We start from the raw sequence: 17,203 nt of genomic DNA on the forward strand, positions 1-17,203 counted from the left end.
CCATTAAGAGTGGCCTGGCAAGGGTAGTGTGAGATGGGGTCTACAATCCCCTCCCAAAGAAATCACTGATCATCTATCTTCAACCAGTCATCTCTAACGATTGAGTGATCACCTCCCCCTCCTCCCTTCTTCCCCTTCCCCAACTACGGCCATGTGGCCTCCCCCATCTTAATAAATGTTCTTCATTCATTCATTTCTCTCTAGTTCAGGGTCCCTGTTCTTGCCCGCTACCACGATAACAGGCCTTGGTATACGCGAGACTCCGATGGCATTTCGGCAGGGAACCATCGATTAAACTTTTATTACCTTATTTATGAGCAGTGGCTGGCACGGTTGACGAGCTCCTAATCTTCTCCCAACGTAGTCTGGTGGAGAGGACCCGGGTGGCCAGCGCAGGCCAAAATATCCCGGACTAGAGGAACCCCCCCCCCCCAGGCGGGTGCCCATACATCAGCAAGTAAGGCTCGCCTAAAAGAGTCTACTCATACCCCTCCTCCCTGCCTCATTGTGACGTCAACTTGTAGTAAAGAAATCTTCGATCCCAGCACAGAGACCGTTACATCCTGACCAATTTTCTGCCACTACACCAACGTCGGTGTACAGAAAGAGCTCAGCAGAACAAAAATGCCAAATATCTTGTGTGCTTTGAAATGCGAAACTCTCAAGCTACCAGTCGGGCTCATTTATTAGCGAAATTTCATTAAAACAATGCGTAAATTAGTGGTGAACCCGCCCGCGCGATGCCTGCAAAACGCAGTCAAGGCAAAGGAGCGACCGCGCCAGGCCCGCCTTGACCGGCGCGTACACTTTAGAGAGGGGAAAAGGCGGCTCGCGCGCTGCGACCGCTGAGTACGAGGGTATAAGTTTCCTCCTCGCCTGATGAAACAGTCTATAGCCAGGACCGTTCCACTAAAAATGCTGGCATGGCCCATACGTGTCCGCATTTTGCAATGCAAGATTTTAAGCTTGCCGTACAACTGAGGCAAAATGTTTGTACATAATAGAAAATAACAAGGTTAACTTAATTAAGCATACATGTCCGGTTGGTTTTTGCGATAGCGAATGAAAAAAATGGCGCGAATTGGAGATAGCGCATTGGCGCAGCTTGCACTAGCGGTGCTAAACTCGAGAAACAGCTGATCACGGGGTCGACCTAAGTTCTTCGCACACTGGAAGCGGATCCTAGGAGAGAGGGAGCAGACAGATCAAGTTTATGCACGTTCCTCGTACGGCGAGCGGCCACCCAGTACTGTCACCCTTGACATTAACGGCTGCCGAGACGTTGTCCCCGCAGACCGGGTCAAGCCTGCTTGCGGCGCTTCCCTCCGACCCACCCAGGACTTTTTGTTTACGGGGTGCGTGTGTGGTGTGTGTGTGTGCTCGCCGCGCCACGGCTCCAGCGCGCCGAAGACGACGACGACGAAAGCAGGAGCTCCTCGCGTGGCGCCAACCCACGCGCAAGCCTGGAGAATGCCTGGCGCTCCTCACGAAACACACGCTCACGTGAGCTTGGTGCTTTATTGCTAAACCACTGCGCGAAGTTCGCGCCGGGTGAATTTTATCTTTGTATTTTTTCGCTAATGCCAACGGACCAAGCTCAAGTTTAAAGGAACCCTGCAACGCTTTAGATAAGCGCTTTCACTCTTTTCTTCGCGTCTGGAACGACTGCGAAAGCTATAGTTATCGTTAGCACGGGGTGGCACTGGGTGATTTGCTCTTCGCGCCAGATACGCCGTAAATTTCTGCTTTGTTTTTGTGGCTTTTATTTAACTATCTATCGAAAAGCGTTCATGGTTAAAACTGAAAAAAAAAAAACGGGTCAATAGCCACTACGCGGTCTTAGTGACGTAATTCTAGCCGCCAAAGACCGGGAAAGAGAGAAGAATCTTTTGAGCGAGCTTACAAGTTATCTGATCGGCACAGATCAGTAATTTTTGGCTGAGGTACTTTGCGACCCCCTAATCTAAGTACTGGGTGTGTTGGGTGACTACGTTATGCAAACATTTAAGGTTTCAAAAAAAAAAAAGTTGAAAAAAGTGGTGCAGTGTCCCTTTAAACAGTTCTGCTGTTAATTTAGGATGTAAACGACGGTGCAAGAATGGAGCCCTCAGGAAAGATTTTGGCTCCTGGTGTTCGAAGCAGAACAAAAACGAAGGATTAGGAAAAGGGCGTGAGCTGTCCCAGCAGATCTGTTCACGCGAGAAAACTGAATTGAATGTACGGAACGAGAGCAGAGGGGTTGAGCGTGAGGACTGGGAAGGGGTGGAGGAGAAGGTTCAGAGGGCGGTAGAAGACTATCGTCTTTCGTCGACATTTGCACCAAAGCAAGCGGATGCGCCACTATTTCGCAAGAGCAAAATTTTATTATTTGAATCATAAAACCATGAAACCGCTAGAAGCGCCATGTATAACCGTCAGGATCAGCCAAGGTCAAGACAGTGCATAGGGCGGTTGCGCAGTGAAGGCGTCCGTTTTCATCAGAAAACGATGCAAGAGGCGCTGGCTGCGCCCAAGTCCCCCACGCGTTAGCGCCTAGACCACCAACTGGGCCATGTGTATGTGTTTTGACTTGCGGTGCAATTGTGGGCTCGTTCCCTGCACGCTCTCGGTGCATAAAACCGAGCCATCGCTTATCAAACTTGATTCAACCTCGATTACCAGGGAAAAGTTCTTAATAGTCTCACACGATGATGCCGCCGGCGACCCACGAGGAGCCCGTGTAGGTGTGGAACAGGAGACGGTAGTTGATGGTCACGTCCTGGCACGTCGAAGCCCCGCAGGTGCCCATCAAGCGAAGCAGAATGATGGACACACCAGCGGCGACACCAATGTTGGTAAAAACCACCATCACCTGGAACAGCTGGTAAATGTACGGCTGGTGGGTGCGCACCTGCGGTCAAGCCATCAGTTCCCGTCAACTCGCTGCGCGTCAAGCGATCAGTTCCCGTCAACTCGCTGCGCGTCAAGCGCGAACTCGCCTGTTCTGAATTAATCAAGCGAAAGCTTTGTTAGTGGGACCGATGGCGTGCTGCCAAAAATTAATGCATTGCCCCATCGTCCGGTTGGTCGACCGAAAAACTCTGATACGATCCCTGTACACACGGCGCGTGCATGAAACCAGGCGTAGATTAATTGTGTCAGAACAATCGATTACTTGAAAATCCCTGCAAAGGAATATTTCTAGATAAGACAATGCAAGCATCGGTCATGAAGAAGGTACACAATAGTAAACTTCTATCCCATAAACCACGTATTAGTACACATTTAGATCGTTCGTAGATGCGCTTACTTAGGGCGCGAGAAATGATACCATGGGTTGTTCATCGTTTGCGATTTGGGTCTTTGAATGTTTGACGATTGATTGGACGCACTTTTTAGCGAAAGTTGGACACACATTTAACGACAGATTTGACGCACTTTTGACACAATTTTGATATTAAAAAGCTTTCAGGAAGGGATGGTAAAGTTTTTTTGTGTGTGCTGTAGGATAACCTAGCTTCGTTATGCTTTAAAGGAGCCACGAAGGCGAAATACAAGTTGGGTTTATTAGAAAGACCGCTTAGTCCCGATAACAATGATACCAATATCCTCGCAATCTTCGAACAAATAACGGAGATATTAAAGAAAACGTGTGAAGCAGTCGCGACCCCCTAGCCAATTTCCCGCAACTTCTCTATGACGTCACGGAACCTTGTTTCTGTGATTGGCGGCCGCCCAACTGACCTGTCGCGACGACACATGACTGGACGTCTGTAATGGGGCCTCTAGTTCCATTTGACCACATCACTTGAACGCTAACGTGCAGTTAACGCACTGAAAATTATGTTTTATTGTTGGCCCGTATGACGTCATTCTTGCTCATAACACGTCACTGTGGCGCAAAATTCGAAAGTTTTTAAATACTTTTCGCTTTTTTTTTTGTTAAAAAACATCTTTTGTGGCTGTAATGGAGCTGAGTGAGAGACTGAAGCCTAGTTCTTTTAAATTAAACGAAGTTGTATTTTCTCTTCATGGCTTAACGTTCTCCTAAAGGGCTCTCCGCAACGCTTTCGCTAGGCCTAGTGTCACTAGATAAGGGAGCACAATATCGGCACCATTTTCTCCCATTGTTCCGTGCCGCCGCCACGATCACTGGTCAGTTCGCATCATGTGACATTTGTTTACACTGCGACGGTACATGGGCGCCGCCAGTTTGTTGTTTACGTGTTTTAGCCAGTCAACTGCGGTAGCCTTAGCTTGTCGTCCCTGCTTTGCGGCTGCGCGCGACTGACGTCATTTCGAGCACGAATCAAAGATACCGCTGTGCCCTGCATTTCAGCTGACATGTGTTCGAATACATACGCCAAATACGCCGTTTTGCTTCCTATTTGGCAGTGTTGTGTACAAACGACCTGGTCAAAGTTAGCGGCGAGGCCGTAGAGGCGGCAGTCCGGCCACATAATAAACACCAAAATGGCCGCCGTTGTTAATTTATTTTCCTCAGTGGCTGTACTGTGATAGCTCATTTAATGTAATTGGGCCAACGCGGCCGTCTGTAAGCTGATGGGAGCCACGAAGGCTACCTTTAGTCCCTCGGGAATTGAAGCCAGATGAGAAATCTTCCAAATATTTCTTCGCGCCTTAAAAACATGAAAATTGATTCAACAAAGACTTATCTGCTACTGAATTGAGAAGCTGAACCTTTGTAATCCTTCATTTGACCATTTGGTACGTCTAGAGCCTTCACGCGTCTGTAATGGGTGGAAGAAAACACTACGCGCAATTTGCGGCAGCAGCTAGGTACCGTAGTGATGTCATTAGTTTAAAATTATATTTTATGCCATTTCAGGCTTTCAAATTTTTCTTTTCCACCATTCTGTGGTTTTAAAAATCTGCATAAATCGAGAGAATTGTCTAGTAATTTGTAGCATTCTGATGCTCCTTGTCCAGACTGTGAGTTCTTTACAGGCAAATATGGCTATGAGTTGCAAAAATACGTTGTATCATATATTATTCTTATTTCAGTTTTCGTTTGTTTCTTTCCGCCAATGATGCAAATATACACCATTGTAACGACGAAGCGCCTTTACTTCGGTAATTATTTATTTTTTCCGAAGAAGAAAGGGGTAATGCAGACTTGGCCCATTTACGCTATTTATGTAGGTATTTCCAACGTTGTTCATGCAAACTTTGTTCTTGGGTTTTGGGGGAAGATGTGTAAGATACCTAGTTTTGATTTTGTCAGATCATTTTTGGAGACATTTTATTTTGTCGATTATTCTTATTTTTCGGTTTGTCAAAATTCTGTCCCGCCAATTATCTCTATGTACGCTATTACAGCGGTTACAGGTGTTTTTTTTTTTTTTCGCCCAAACGCATTTTTGTGGAAATTCAGGGCGTTACATGGTATTGGCTGTTGGGGTACTCAGCAAAGAATGCTACGCATTAACAGTTAGGCGCTGACAGCGCACCTGGGATCAGATGACACCCCGTTCTCCACGCTACAACCCCTCGTAATTGGGAAGAGAAAAATGGCAACATCTCCACTCCGTGGAGGATGGCGAGGATTCGGAGTACGGAGACTCGAAATGACGTCCAGGTTGCGCCCCGAGTGACATCCGATTTGCGCGCCGACCGTCATTTGATTTGAGCTGTGAGTTGCACCTTGATTATTCCCTAAATCGCCTGATGGTGGTGGGCTCACAGATTGTCGCGGACGGATTTTGAGAGGTTATAATGTACTCCGCAACGTTACAGTCGAGAGAATAAGCCGTCTGTCGTTCGGGTCCTATCTCACGGCCGTAGCCCAGTGGGTAAGACGAGTGACATTAACTCTGTCTGGTATAGCAGACACGCGCGCGAATCCTGCCGGTGCCTGTGTAATTTTTTGTGATTGTAAATGCTATGCACGCGGACGTGGACGGACATTGTGCGGTCCTAAGGTACTCCGCACCTAATACAAGATACAAGAGTGCGGCTGCTGGAGCTACCCGAACCGCGGCAAGTTTGGAAAGGAAGAAAAGGGGCCTCCGGGTTCAGCATATCGGTTTGCGTTAGAGCAACTTACCTCGTGGGATTTATTTAAAACGGAGGCCGTGATGGTTTCCATCGAGGGACAAGAGATGGCGTTTCGCACAAGAGACGAAGAGTAGAAGAGAGACATACGGGGAACCAGAATGTAGGCCGAAAAAAACAGGCCCTACGGCAGCCGTGCGTGGTGGGGGAGAACGGCGAATACGAGGAGAGAAACTATTCGGATAGAAGTTTTGTGGCATGATTGTAAGGGAGCGAGTAACCAGTCTGCACATGCTTGAAGGAGCCATGAAGACAAAATATGTTTTTTTTTTCGAAATATTAAGTGTTTTATAGTGCCCCCAGCACTTGCCCGGATACAAACGATGCTTTATTCAATGAGAAATAATTCAATTTAAGTTAAAATTTTAGTTTCCCAGCTAAATCGTCCGTTTTCCTGGCCAGCAATGACATCACAGGAACCGACAGCTCTGCAGCCGATTGCGGACCCTCGTTTACTGTTAGTCAATCTAGATGGCGCCACCATATCAAGGCAAGCCATTTTCTTCCTTTGGTTTGTTTTGACCGTACTTAAACCTGGTTTGTTTTTGTTGAGGGAAAAAATACTTGTTTCGTGAAACATAGTGCTCGCTCGAGAAATATGGTCACGTAAGACACCGTTGCTTGCGTCAATCGGCCAGTGTCGTCTGAGATAACCCCAAAGCCCCGCAGTACTGCGCAGCTAAACCAAGCAATGTGCGAGCAGTACCAACAGCAGTACGCATCGGTACTTCTATGTTTACGTGTGCTTTTGTAACTCCCACGTTTGGTGCCACGATTCTTATTGCTTTAAAAAAACGTGCATTAAATTTAAGCGCATATAGCTCCTTCAGCAAGATAATAAGCTCTGCCTAACTTGCGTTTGCTTCTTCCAGCCTCCGCCAGCCGCATAGATGGCTGGAATGACATCATAGGTTCCGTTGCGGGAAATGAGCTGAGTGGGTAGCATGGCCACTCCCTTTTTTTATAATTATATAGCTTATTCGAGCGAAGTATCTTTTAAAAGTGGGGCCAGTGTGATTCTCAAGAGGCAATCTTTTGAATGAACCAAACTTGTGTTTTCTCTTCATGGCTCCTTTAAAGGTTCCTATATGACGGAGTCGAGCATGTCCATACTAGCAATCGTCTTGAGGCCTGCGTACTGGCCAGATGCTGTCAAAGCCGACAAGCGCAAATCGGGGAGGTGGACAGGCGAGGCAAACGGCAATTTTTGAAGCAATTGTCTCGCTTAAAAAACTTGTACATAACCCACTATAAAGGTCAGAGCTATTTGGTTCGTAGTACCAGAGTCCTTCAAAAGCATTGAAGGACTCTGCCTCTAGCCATTGCTGCGCCCGTACAATGCGGACGCATTTCTGATTTTGGAGTTATATTTGATTGCTGCGGTCAATGCCTGTTCCTTAGGGGATTTGCAATTCATTTAGTTTAGTACACTGAATCGCTCTAGTTTAGCCAATCATCTGCTACAGCACACAATTTTCATTTCAGCTTGCCAAATAAGATGAATTAAAAGATTCGCCGTCAGTTGCACTCAAAAGGATTCCCGAACAACGTGAGTGGCGCCACCCGCCTCGCGTGTGCTTGAAGATGAGGAGTAATTCTCGAAACCAGTTGTGTGCTGTAGCAGATGATTGGCTAAACTAGAGCGATTCAGTGTACTAAACTAAATGAATTTCAAATCCCCTAAGGAACAGCCATTGACCGCAGCAATCAAAGATAACTCCAAAATCAGAAATGCGTCCGCATTGTGCGGGCGCAGCAATGGCTAGAGGCAAAGTCCTTCAATGCTTTTCTGGTCACGAAACTCCGGCCAAAGTTTCATTCAGGGACAAAAGTCATTGCTGCGCCCGCACAATGCGGACGCATTTCTGATTTTGGAGTTATCTTTGATTGCTGCGGTCAATGCCTGTTCCTTAGGGGATTTGCAATTGTGCGGGCGCAGCAATGGCTAGAGAAAAGCATTGAAGGACTCTGGTATTACGTTACGTCCCCGTCAGCCTACAATTTCGACACGGGGCAAACGCGGACGGTGCACAACGCCCGTTGTGCTTCGTCAATCCTGTTTCTTTATCCAGTGTCGCAATTATAGTGTTACCAGTATATAAGCTACGTAATAGTCCGGGACACGGACTAGGCAAACTACGGTTTAACCTGGCGTGAAAGTTCCTGTGCGCTCTTAACTTCAGCGACCTTGAATGAGTAAATGGAGTTTGGAAAGGATATGTACTCATAAGTATATTGGCACAGCAAGAGGCGCGTGCTCATTCATTGCAATTGTTCAGCACACCTTCTTTCAGTCCTAACTAGACAAGAATATGGCGTTGCAGTTTCGGGCTGGCCTGGCAATCACGGGCAGCCAGGGATTAGGATTTACAAGGAGGTTGTCCGTGGCGCTAGCAATGGCGATTTTTCGCACTCGGGTCACCGTCATATTGCTTTCCGTCACGCGACTTCACTCGGGCCACCGCAGGCCAGTATTTTGACACTGAAATTTATCAGTTTGTTACGTATTTTTTGAATCTCTCGCCCTGCTTGTCAGCGTCACAGAGAGCCCTGTCACTGTTTTGGACTTTTAAACCACGCATATATCTGTTGTGCGGAGAAGAGGGTGCGGGGTTACGGCCGCTTGTTTTGTTCACTTCAGCAGTTGCAGCGAACGCTCTACCCCAATGGTGATAGCGGGAACCACATTTACTGTCACATTTTAATTTTAATTTCAGTTGAAAGCAGCTTGAGAGAAGACTCCCAGTGCGCTACTTGCCTGATCGAGCAGGTTGTGGAATGAGGCATGTTTTCGCCGTTCGAGAAAGTCCGAAAAGAACTCTGAAAGGCAGAAATAAAAATAAGCAGATATTACCCCACATGCAATTTTTAGACTTGAATGCACTTACATGGATTCTAGTGATCAATGTTACAACAAACACGGCCGCTGCGGCTGCGGAAAATGTCAAAAATGCATGTGGGTTAGCCCGCCAATAAAACAACGTCAGCCAAATACGGCGCACAGGACCCATTTCAGAAACAGTGGTAGTCCTGATGCTGCCGAAGAGTTGAAGCCGATTTGAAGCCAAAGGAGGAGCACATATAGACGTGATCTGGAGGCGACTCCTCGCCTCCAATCGTAATGTACATGCTGACGAAGGCGATGCGTCGGAGTTACTCTTCCCGACACGTAGTGGGCGAGGGTGGGGATGCACTAAGGGGGTCGAGCCGATAAGCCATCGGAAACGTCAGTAAAGTGGCCATCTCGTAGTATAACAGCGTATTTGACGAAGGTAACGTATTAGGCGTAAGAATAATTTCGCAGCTGGAGCTTGCTTTTGAAGGTAACAATGCCAGTTCCTTGAGTTAAATTACGGTGTAAATGTTTTGTTCCAACGACCCCTGCGCTTGGCCCAGCGATATACAGTAAAAGCTCGTTATTTCGAATTCAGTTAATTCGAACTTCTGGTTAATTCGAACTCCCGCCCTTGTCCCGGCACAGCCCTGTATAATTTCAATGGGGGGAAAACTACCGATAATTTGAACGCGTCGGTATCAGAACGGTTAATTCGAACTATGATCCCCTGGTTTATATTGCTCCTCGCAGAAGAAGTCGGCCCAGTGGGATTACAATGGGTTGTAAATCCAAACCAAACCAAATTTACGAGAGATGCAAAACAACGAAGCAGAAAAAGAACGGCGCGGCGCGTGCGCTACGCCCCTGCAACAGCTTATTTCTCTTCTACAGAAAGCGCCACGCCCCGGTGCCAGTACTCCGGCGCATGCTATTATTATTTAGGAAACAATATGTACCAAATCACCTCCCACAAACGTGTAGTAGCGCCTAATTCGCGATAACGAATCCAGAGGTGGCTTCTTTGTGTTCTTCGCGCATAGTGTGGAGCGACTTCCATTCATTCTAGCAACCACCCGCTAATTCGAACACCGCTTAATTCGAACAATTTTATGGTCCCCTTCGAGTTCGAATTAACGAGCTGTTACTGCATACAGCAAAAACTCGTTAATTCGAACTTCACGAATTCGAGTTTATTAATAATTCGAACTGTACCTGTTAGTCCGTCCAAGTCTTCAAAGCATTCTATGTGCAAAGAAGACCGTTAATTCGAGCCAGAGTAGGCTCCGCGACGGATCATTCGAACTACGCGCCACCGCGACGGCTCCCTGACGCCTGGCACACGGCAAGAGAAACACACTCTGTGCCCACATACGGTGCTTTGTAGAACGGAGAAAGCTGAATAAGTTAAGCCCAATCTAAATCCCACATGGCTGGCGTTATGGAAGGCGCACTCTTCGCGAACTCGGCCGATGACGACAGGAGTACAGTGGCGTGTGTGTTTCGCGAACAGATGAGGGCATCACATCGCAGCTCAGAAGCGCAGAATATGTCGCTGCCAATGACGAGAAAGAGGAAGCATGGGGCAGTCGTCCTCTCAGAAGCCACGGCCGGATGAAATGCCGCCCGTGTTTTCTTCAGTTTTCAAGAAGGCGAAGGTGGCGCTTTCCGCTCAACTCATTTGTTGCAGCAAAATGTGACGACTGCCGCGTTTAGCGAGAGAAGGCAGGCCGCATTGGCGGGCTTTTCCAAGCATCAAAGCGTAGATATGATCAGTATGACTTCCCCGTTGCAGTATACTGTTGTTATTGTTGACTTTCATGAGTTCGAACTTCCCTTACTTCGAAGTGAGATGTGTCCCCTTGCGGTTCGAATTTACGAGCGTTTACTGTATATAGCCCCTGGTCTGTGCAAGCGCTGCTGTAGTCAGTAATATGATGCGTGTGGTAGGCATCTTGAGTGCTTCTTCGTCTTTACTGCCATCTCCCCTGCCTCCGTGAAGAAAGTAGACTACCCTGGTTCAAAATGCATGAGTTCAAAATCCGGAAACGAGTGTTCTTGCACGCTGTACCTTCTAACACGCTATACGTGTTTCTATCTGGACGGAGATATCTTTAATTCTAGTTCCGCGGTAGTTGGTTTACAGGATGAAAAATGTTGCGTATAGCAAAGTGCAGTTTTTAAAACATTCACACTTCAATGACCCCACAGTTCTTGCGAAGCAGTATTTGTTTTCAAGGGGCACGTGGTAATGACCTTTTAAATAAAAAATCAGAAGAAGCCTGACGTATTCTCTATTTGTAACGATCCAAAATCGTGGATATTTTTAAACCCCCCAGTATGGTACTTCCGGTCCGTCCTGAGTTAGGGCGGAGCCTGCAAGCTGAATGTTAGCGTGCAATGAGACTACATCTGGGACGCCTGCATAAAGAAACAACGTAACAAGTAAAACGTCTTCTTTTTGTTAATTTGGACAAGAGGAAAGTATTTGTTTTCGCCAATCCGAATATCGCCGAGTGACAAAATCTTTTACGAGTATTACGCGATATACACAGGGTTGTTCGTTTTCTGGTAAAGCCCTGTTTTTACACTTCGAAGATGTTTCAAGAGCATCGGATTAAACCAGATTTCTCCCGTAGCGGCCCTTTTCAAAGTAGCGATCTGCGTAATCGTGGGCTGACGGTCCGCCGTTCTCAACCAGGGCTGCTATTCCAGAAGGCCCGAGTTGGTGCGAAACTCGGGCAAGGCGGAGCAGTGGTCATAATAATAAGCTGATTATCATGTTTCGAGGAGGAGTTAAAAACGATTAACGAATGGGATTAATGCTATTTGCTGATTATTGAGGTGATGTAACCCGTCCAGGGCCGCGTGCTCCAAGTATGCGTGGCAAGGGCGTGGCGCATCTTTCAGTCTGTTCTCTCGCTCCACTGTTGCACTGGTGGCTACGTGGGGCAATCAAATCCAACTACTTTATTTTATTGCACTTATACGTTATAAATCTGTATTCCACTACAAAGTTCATTTATTTTTTTATTCCAGGCGTCCGTATGAGCTTTTTGTTTGAAATGTTTCATCCTAAGAAACAGTTTTTGCCTTCGGTGGCAGACAATGCTATCGCGACTACGGCCGACTGGCAAGAAAGAAATCCGGGTGATGGAAGTGCGCCACATTCAGAACAGTTGCTGCTTGTATTACGTTATCGAAACCCTCCTCTTTTAGACACGAAATTTCCTCGGGGCACTCTGCTTACGTGCTTTTAGGGCGAAAGCCTGGCGATACCTATTAACCATGCACTTCTTTACTGGTATACTGTACTTGCGCTTTTTCCTCTCTCTTGTTTCTTTGTTTTTTCGCATGGAGTAGTTCGACCAGCTTCTTTTCTGCTGTAACATCTTTCGTCAGTTTATTCTCTTTGATGTGTTCGTCTTAGTGTGTAAATTACGTCAGAAAACAGACCGGAACACGCCGCAGCCTCCCCAGAATAGGGATTCTACGAGTGTGGTGTACGACGGTGACGCGTAGCAAAAACCCGCTGAAATGTGTAGAGATCGCCTGTGACAATGGACACGTGCCGTTGACTGTATACGTATACATATACGTATAAGCTCGCCTGCCAGCAACGTTTTCACAAGAAATGTGCGTCACGCAACGCCTCAAGGGAAACTGTCTGCCGCGCTGATGATAAACGAAACGTACACTCATGCAACGCCTTGTTTGAAACTGTTCTGCGAGCAGATGATAACTGAAGCGCACGCTCCGGCTGCAGACGGATAGACGCGCGGTAGAACCTGCGGAAGTCATGCATGTTCGCCGGCCTGCCTAAAAGAAAGGCGAGGCCAGGGAAACATCTCCAGCGATCATATTGCGCACACACCAGCTGTCTGTCCACTGGTGGCGGTCGATGTTGCTGCCGCCACTAGCTTCTGTGGTAGCTGCCCATCCAGTAAAACCGCAGAGCACACAGCACTTGCTCCTCGACAGTCATACAGCGAAAGCCGCCTCTAAGTTGAGCAAACAGGGGTCTCTCACCAGATGACTGCAGAGCCAATGCACATTACTTTTCTAGAGATAAAAATAAGCTCGAAATTACTCCTTCGTTTAAAAGACCTGTCAGGGCAGGAATATGTCTGCTACGGCGAACATAAATAGAAACCACGCCGCAGCAGAGGCCGCCACGGGCGTCCCGAGTTCAACTCGGCCGTGCGAAATCACGCCTGAGTTTCCTCCGAGGCAGTAAACTGTCAGTCAAACACACCGAGCCCATTTGTGGGCGCGGCGTAGCGACCGAAGCCACACGCACCCATGGCGTCCACTTTGTGTGGTCGCAGGTAGCGTCGTAGCCACGAAGTCGTCATTTGATTCCCGCTAGCAGTGACAAGAACTAAGCGGACCAAACAAGAATCAAGTCCCCAGGCCACCATGAGCCAATGGTGCCACAGTGGCGGGCGTGTTCGGTCACAACTGCGGCTCACTCTTGTCCGAACCGATAGGAACAGCCAAGACGACATTTTCCCACGGGAGCCTTCTTCACACACCGTGAAAACAGTCGATGACAAATGATAATGATACAGCTTAAACGTCTACAACGCACACGCCAACGCTCAAACACGCCCTTGACACGCTACATTGGAACGATTTCTGATAAGCGCACGCCGTTCACACTCAACCAAGCCGTAAACAAAAGCCATATTTCATGGTCGGGGGCAGGGCGCATTCAGTTCGCTACAGCGAACCCCTTTGCTTACTTGGTTTGTGCTTGCACAGAGCTGCACTGGGTCTACCATCAGGCAACGTAGCAAGCATATTTCAGTGGAAGAACTGAACGCCGAGAAAAACGCGCGCACCGGCCGTGGCCAGCAGCTAGGCTGGGGATGTCAAAGTAGTAGTAGGGTTATGTAGTTTCTGCTACGGAATGGGTATTGCAGCTGAATTCCAGATAGCGCTGCATGGGAATGATATCACAAGCCGTACTTTATCAACGTAAGCGGCCGCAATACGGCACGCGAAATATGTCAGGCGTGCTGAGCACGATTGCGCCGTTTCGCTCGAGGTATATCGGATTCTCCACTATCAGTAATTTCATAACCCAAGCAGCTGGAAACTCAGGAGTAGGCGGAACTCGGGCCTTCTGCAATAGCGCTCCAGTACTTGCCGAAAGCAAACCTCACAAGCACAGCTTCCAAACTCATTGAGTATTAGCATGACTCTAACACTCTCTACCCCAGGCTTGCAAAGGCTTCACTGACATTGTTGAGCCTAGCTAATGGAATTTGAAATGTCGAGAGAACTTTCTCCCAGCTTCAACAAACGGACAGGTCTTGAATGGATACCGACGTGTTGCGCATGGAGACGACAATGTAGGTAAGTGTGAATAAAAAGTCGATGACCTACTTTTTGTGAGTAAAATGTCTCATTTTTTTAGGAGTTATCAATGCTCTTTACTGTCACCCTTACTGAACCATTTACAAACAAACGCCAAAATTTGCAGAATATTTTCTAGAAAACCCTGATGTCGCCCCGATTACCAGATCGAAAGAAACACGAACTTTAACGCGTTTGTTTCAGAAGCCTGTGAACCTTCGGATAAATAAACTGAGTGTTTCAATGATTGTGGAGGTTTCACGCGCCGACGCAATGCAAACGATGAGGCACGCCGTAGTGGAGGGCTCCGAATTAATTTTGACCGCCTGGGGATCTTTAACATGCGCCGAAATCTCGTACACACGAGTGTTTTTGCTTTTCGCCTCCATCAAAAAAGTGGCCGCCGCGACCGGGAAACAAATCTGCGACCGCGTGCTCAGAAGCGCAAAGCCTTAGCCACTGAGCCACCGCGGCGGGTAGTGCTTCACTGATTAGTAAATGTGTAGGTTTACCCCGGAAAAACCCAAATTTCGCAATCGTTTTACAATAAACCCGATTCATCCCAGATTATAGGTTTGAAAAATAGCACCCAATTTTTACCACTCGATTTTAAAAATATATATAAAACCCGAAAACGAACAACCCTAGATATGCACCAGTTCCGAAACTACCCATAGACCTCGTGTATCAAAAGCCGGTCCGTGGTTGGATCCCCTGCGCTGGTGCAAGCGCGGGGCGAGTTGACGAGCCTGTCGTCTGTCGGCAGAAAGTTGGAGTTGTACTCAAGTGTTCGGGGCTGCTTCAGTAAATTTAAAAAAAAAACACCCAAAGGAACATAAAAAAATAGTACTAAGTTATGTTTTTTGTTTAGTTTTAAAATCAAGCTTTATTTTGTCAGGTTTTGTTATTCAGTAAGTGTTTAGCAAAGTCTCGTTTTCGTTTCCTAGGTGCCGGGCGTGCACACTTTCCCTCAGCTTGAACGGTGCGAAGTGCCAGCACAGCCACAGTTGTGAAGCGGGGTTTCGCAACTAGTGTATACTGAAAAACTCTGGCTTTTAGTGGACTCAGTGAACATGCATCTAGCGGGAAGGACCGGCACACTTGGATTGTTATCCTGATCTAAGAAACGCTGTCAATCAGGTGACCGCGACTGTTCAAAGTGGGCCTATTGCGCAGACTTTAACCAAGAATTGCTCAGCTATAGTCCGCTTAGAAAGCCAAAATCGCGTGAAAAGGTCAGCCCCATGTTTTTTATCGCCTGTAAAGCAGCGGATCTTATTTACGGCTTGGTTCGCAAGGGCTTCGCACGCAAGTTGTACATAATCCTGTTGCTGTCATGCTCAGAACTCGTGTGTGCATTTTCGTCTTCTCGATTTCACTGATAGGTTCTGGGGTTTTAACGTGCCGAGGCTACACCAATGAGCTCTCCACGAGCGCTGTCGTGGAGAGCTCCGAATTAATTCTGACCACCTGGGCATGTTTAGCGTGAGCCAATTTTCATCGTCTTAGTATTTATTTTGCCTTGGAGAGATGAACGTCAAGGTAAGGTAGTTCGTCAGTCTTCGCTATAGCTGTAAATAGGGCAGATATTGTGTTGCCATTACGTTTGGCCTTTGTTGATCGAAGGTTGTCACGTATCGCCATCTTCGAAAGCACTGCATTAATATCTACAATAACTTATTGGCTGCTCAAATACCCTCTTAGCAGTGCCAAACAGCTCATGGCTATGGTAAGTAAAGCACGTTATCTTTAGTCACACTTGTTAGGTTGGGCAAGCTGAATTGAAAGTGGTGATACATTATGGGAATAAGCGTGAAAAAGACTGCGCGTAGAAAACAACACACAGGACGGCGACGCGCTTCTGTCCGTGTGCAATTTTTTTTCCTACGTGTCGTCTTTTTCGCGATTATTCCAATAATGGGCAAGCTGAGAGTCGTACACTGCTTACCGGCTTTGATGGGCTTTTTAGCGAGCACGTTGACGAGGTATCGGGGTATCACAATCCACCAACCGATGAGTTCTGCCGTATTGTTCAGACGCAACACGTCGGGGATCTTGACGTTCGAGCCCGGAAGGTCCAGATAGTCTCTCCATGGGTTGCGCACCTCGTGCTGTGACCGGGGCTCCTCGAAATCCGGCGCCAGGCAATGGCCAGCGAGGGAGACGAGCACTGCCACTCCGAGGAGCAGCTGCATCCCAACTGTCGCAGTCGAGAACCAGGAACGGACGTCAGCAACATTCATAAATGCAAATGAAGAAAATAGGTGGCACGTTTCATCTAATATCTCGCCTAATCGTTTCAACTGGCTTGAAAATCGCGCCCATTTATTATAAAAAGATTCTGCAGAAATTCAGAGAATTATCTACTAATGCGTAGCATTCGTATGCCTCTTGTCTTGAGTATGCGTTTTTACAGTCAACGTTTTTGGTTTTTCTAAATGCTATCCGACCGGCTGTCTTCATTTATGCTATTATAACGATTTGAAGTGGAACATAAGCGAAATCAGCATTATTGTGGAAATGCAGAGCGTTATACGGATTGTCATTTAATATTTTTCTTATTTTTTAGTCTTTCAAAATTTTGTTACACCAATTATCCCCATCTACGCTGTATAACAAATACATTTAGGGCTTTCGGTAAATCTGTATTATTGTGGAAATGCAGGGGTTTGCATGGTTACCCATTTTCCGTAATATTTTTCTTATTTTTTAGTGTTTCAAATTTTCTTTGTACCAATTATCTAATTTACGCTAACATAAATATTATAGGTAGAACTTTCGCAAAAATCTTTGAGAAACTTAGGTCTGCGTACATGCTTTGAATTTGACAGCCTAGCGAATATCAAAGTCTTCTTTGCTGCTACATCGTGTCTTCGTCTATTTGTTCTCTTTCGCTTCCACGTCTTTTGACGCAAATTACATCGACAGGCAGACTTGCCGAATTCATGCTGTGGC

At 47.0% G+C, this 17,203-nt stretch overlaps 1 protein-coding gene across 1 annotated transcript in view; it reads right to left on the reverse strand.

Annotated features, from left to right (window-relative positions):
* Positions 1 to 16,444, reverse strand: part of LOC144152536 (uncharacterized) — an 80,801-nt gene extending 64,357 nt beyond the window's left edge. Inside the window, exons 1-3 of the mRNA XM_077683831.1 lie at positions 16,197 to 16,444; positions 8,813 to 8,874; positions 2,685 to 2,890 (exon numbers count right to left, since the gene is read on the reverse strand). Of these exons, the coding sequence (XP_077539957.1) occupies positions 2,685 to 2,890; positions 8,813 to 8,874; positions 16,197 to 16,443 (515 nt within the window). The 5' untranslated portion in view covers position 16,444. The remainder of the gene's footprint in view (positions 1 to 2,684; positions 2,891 to 8,812; positions 8,875 to 16,196) is intronic.
* Positions 16,445 to 17,203: the final 759 nt, after the last annotated feature.

The sequence above is a fragment of the Haemaphysalis longicornis genome, unplaced genomic scaffold, assembly GCF_048455015.1.
Source record: "Haemaphysalis longicornis isolate Haplotype H1 unplaced genomic scaffold, Haemaphysalis longicornis Haplotype H1 scaffold_9, whole genome shotgun sequence".
NCBI classification, from domain to species: Eukaryota; Metazoa; Arthropoda; class Arachnida; order Ixodida; family Ixodidae; genus Haemaphysalis; species Haemaphysalis longicornis.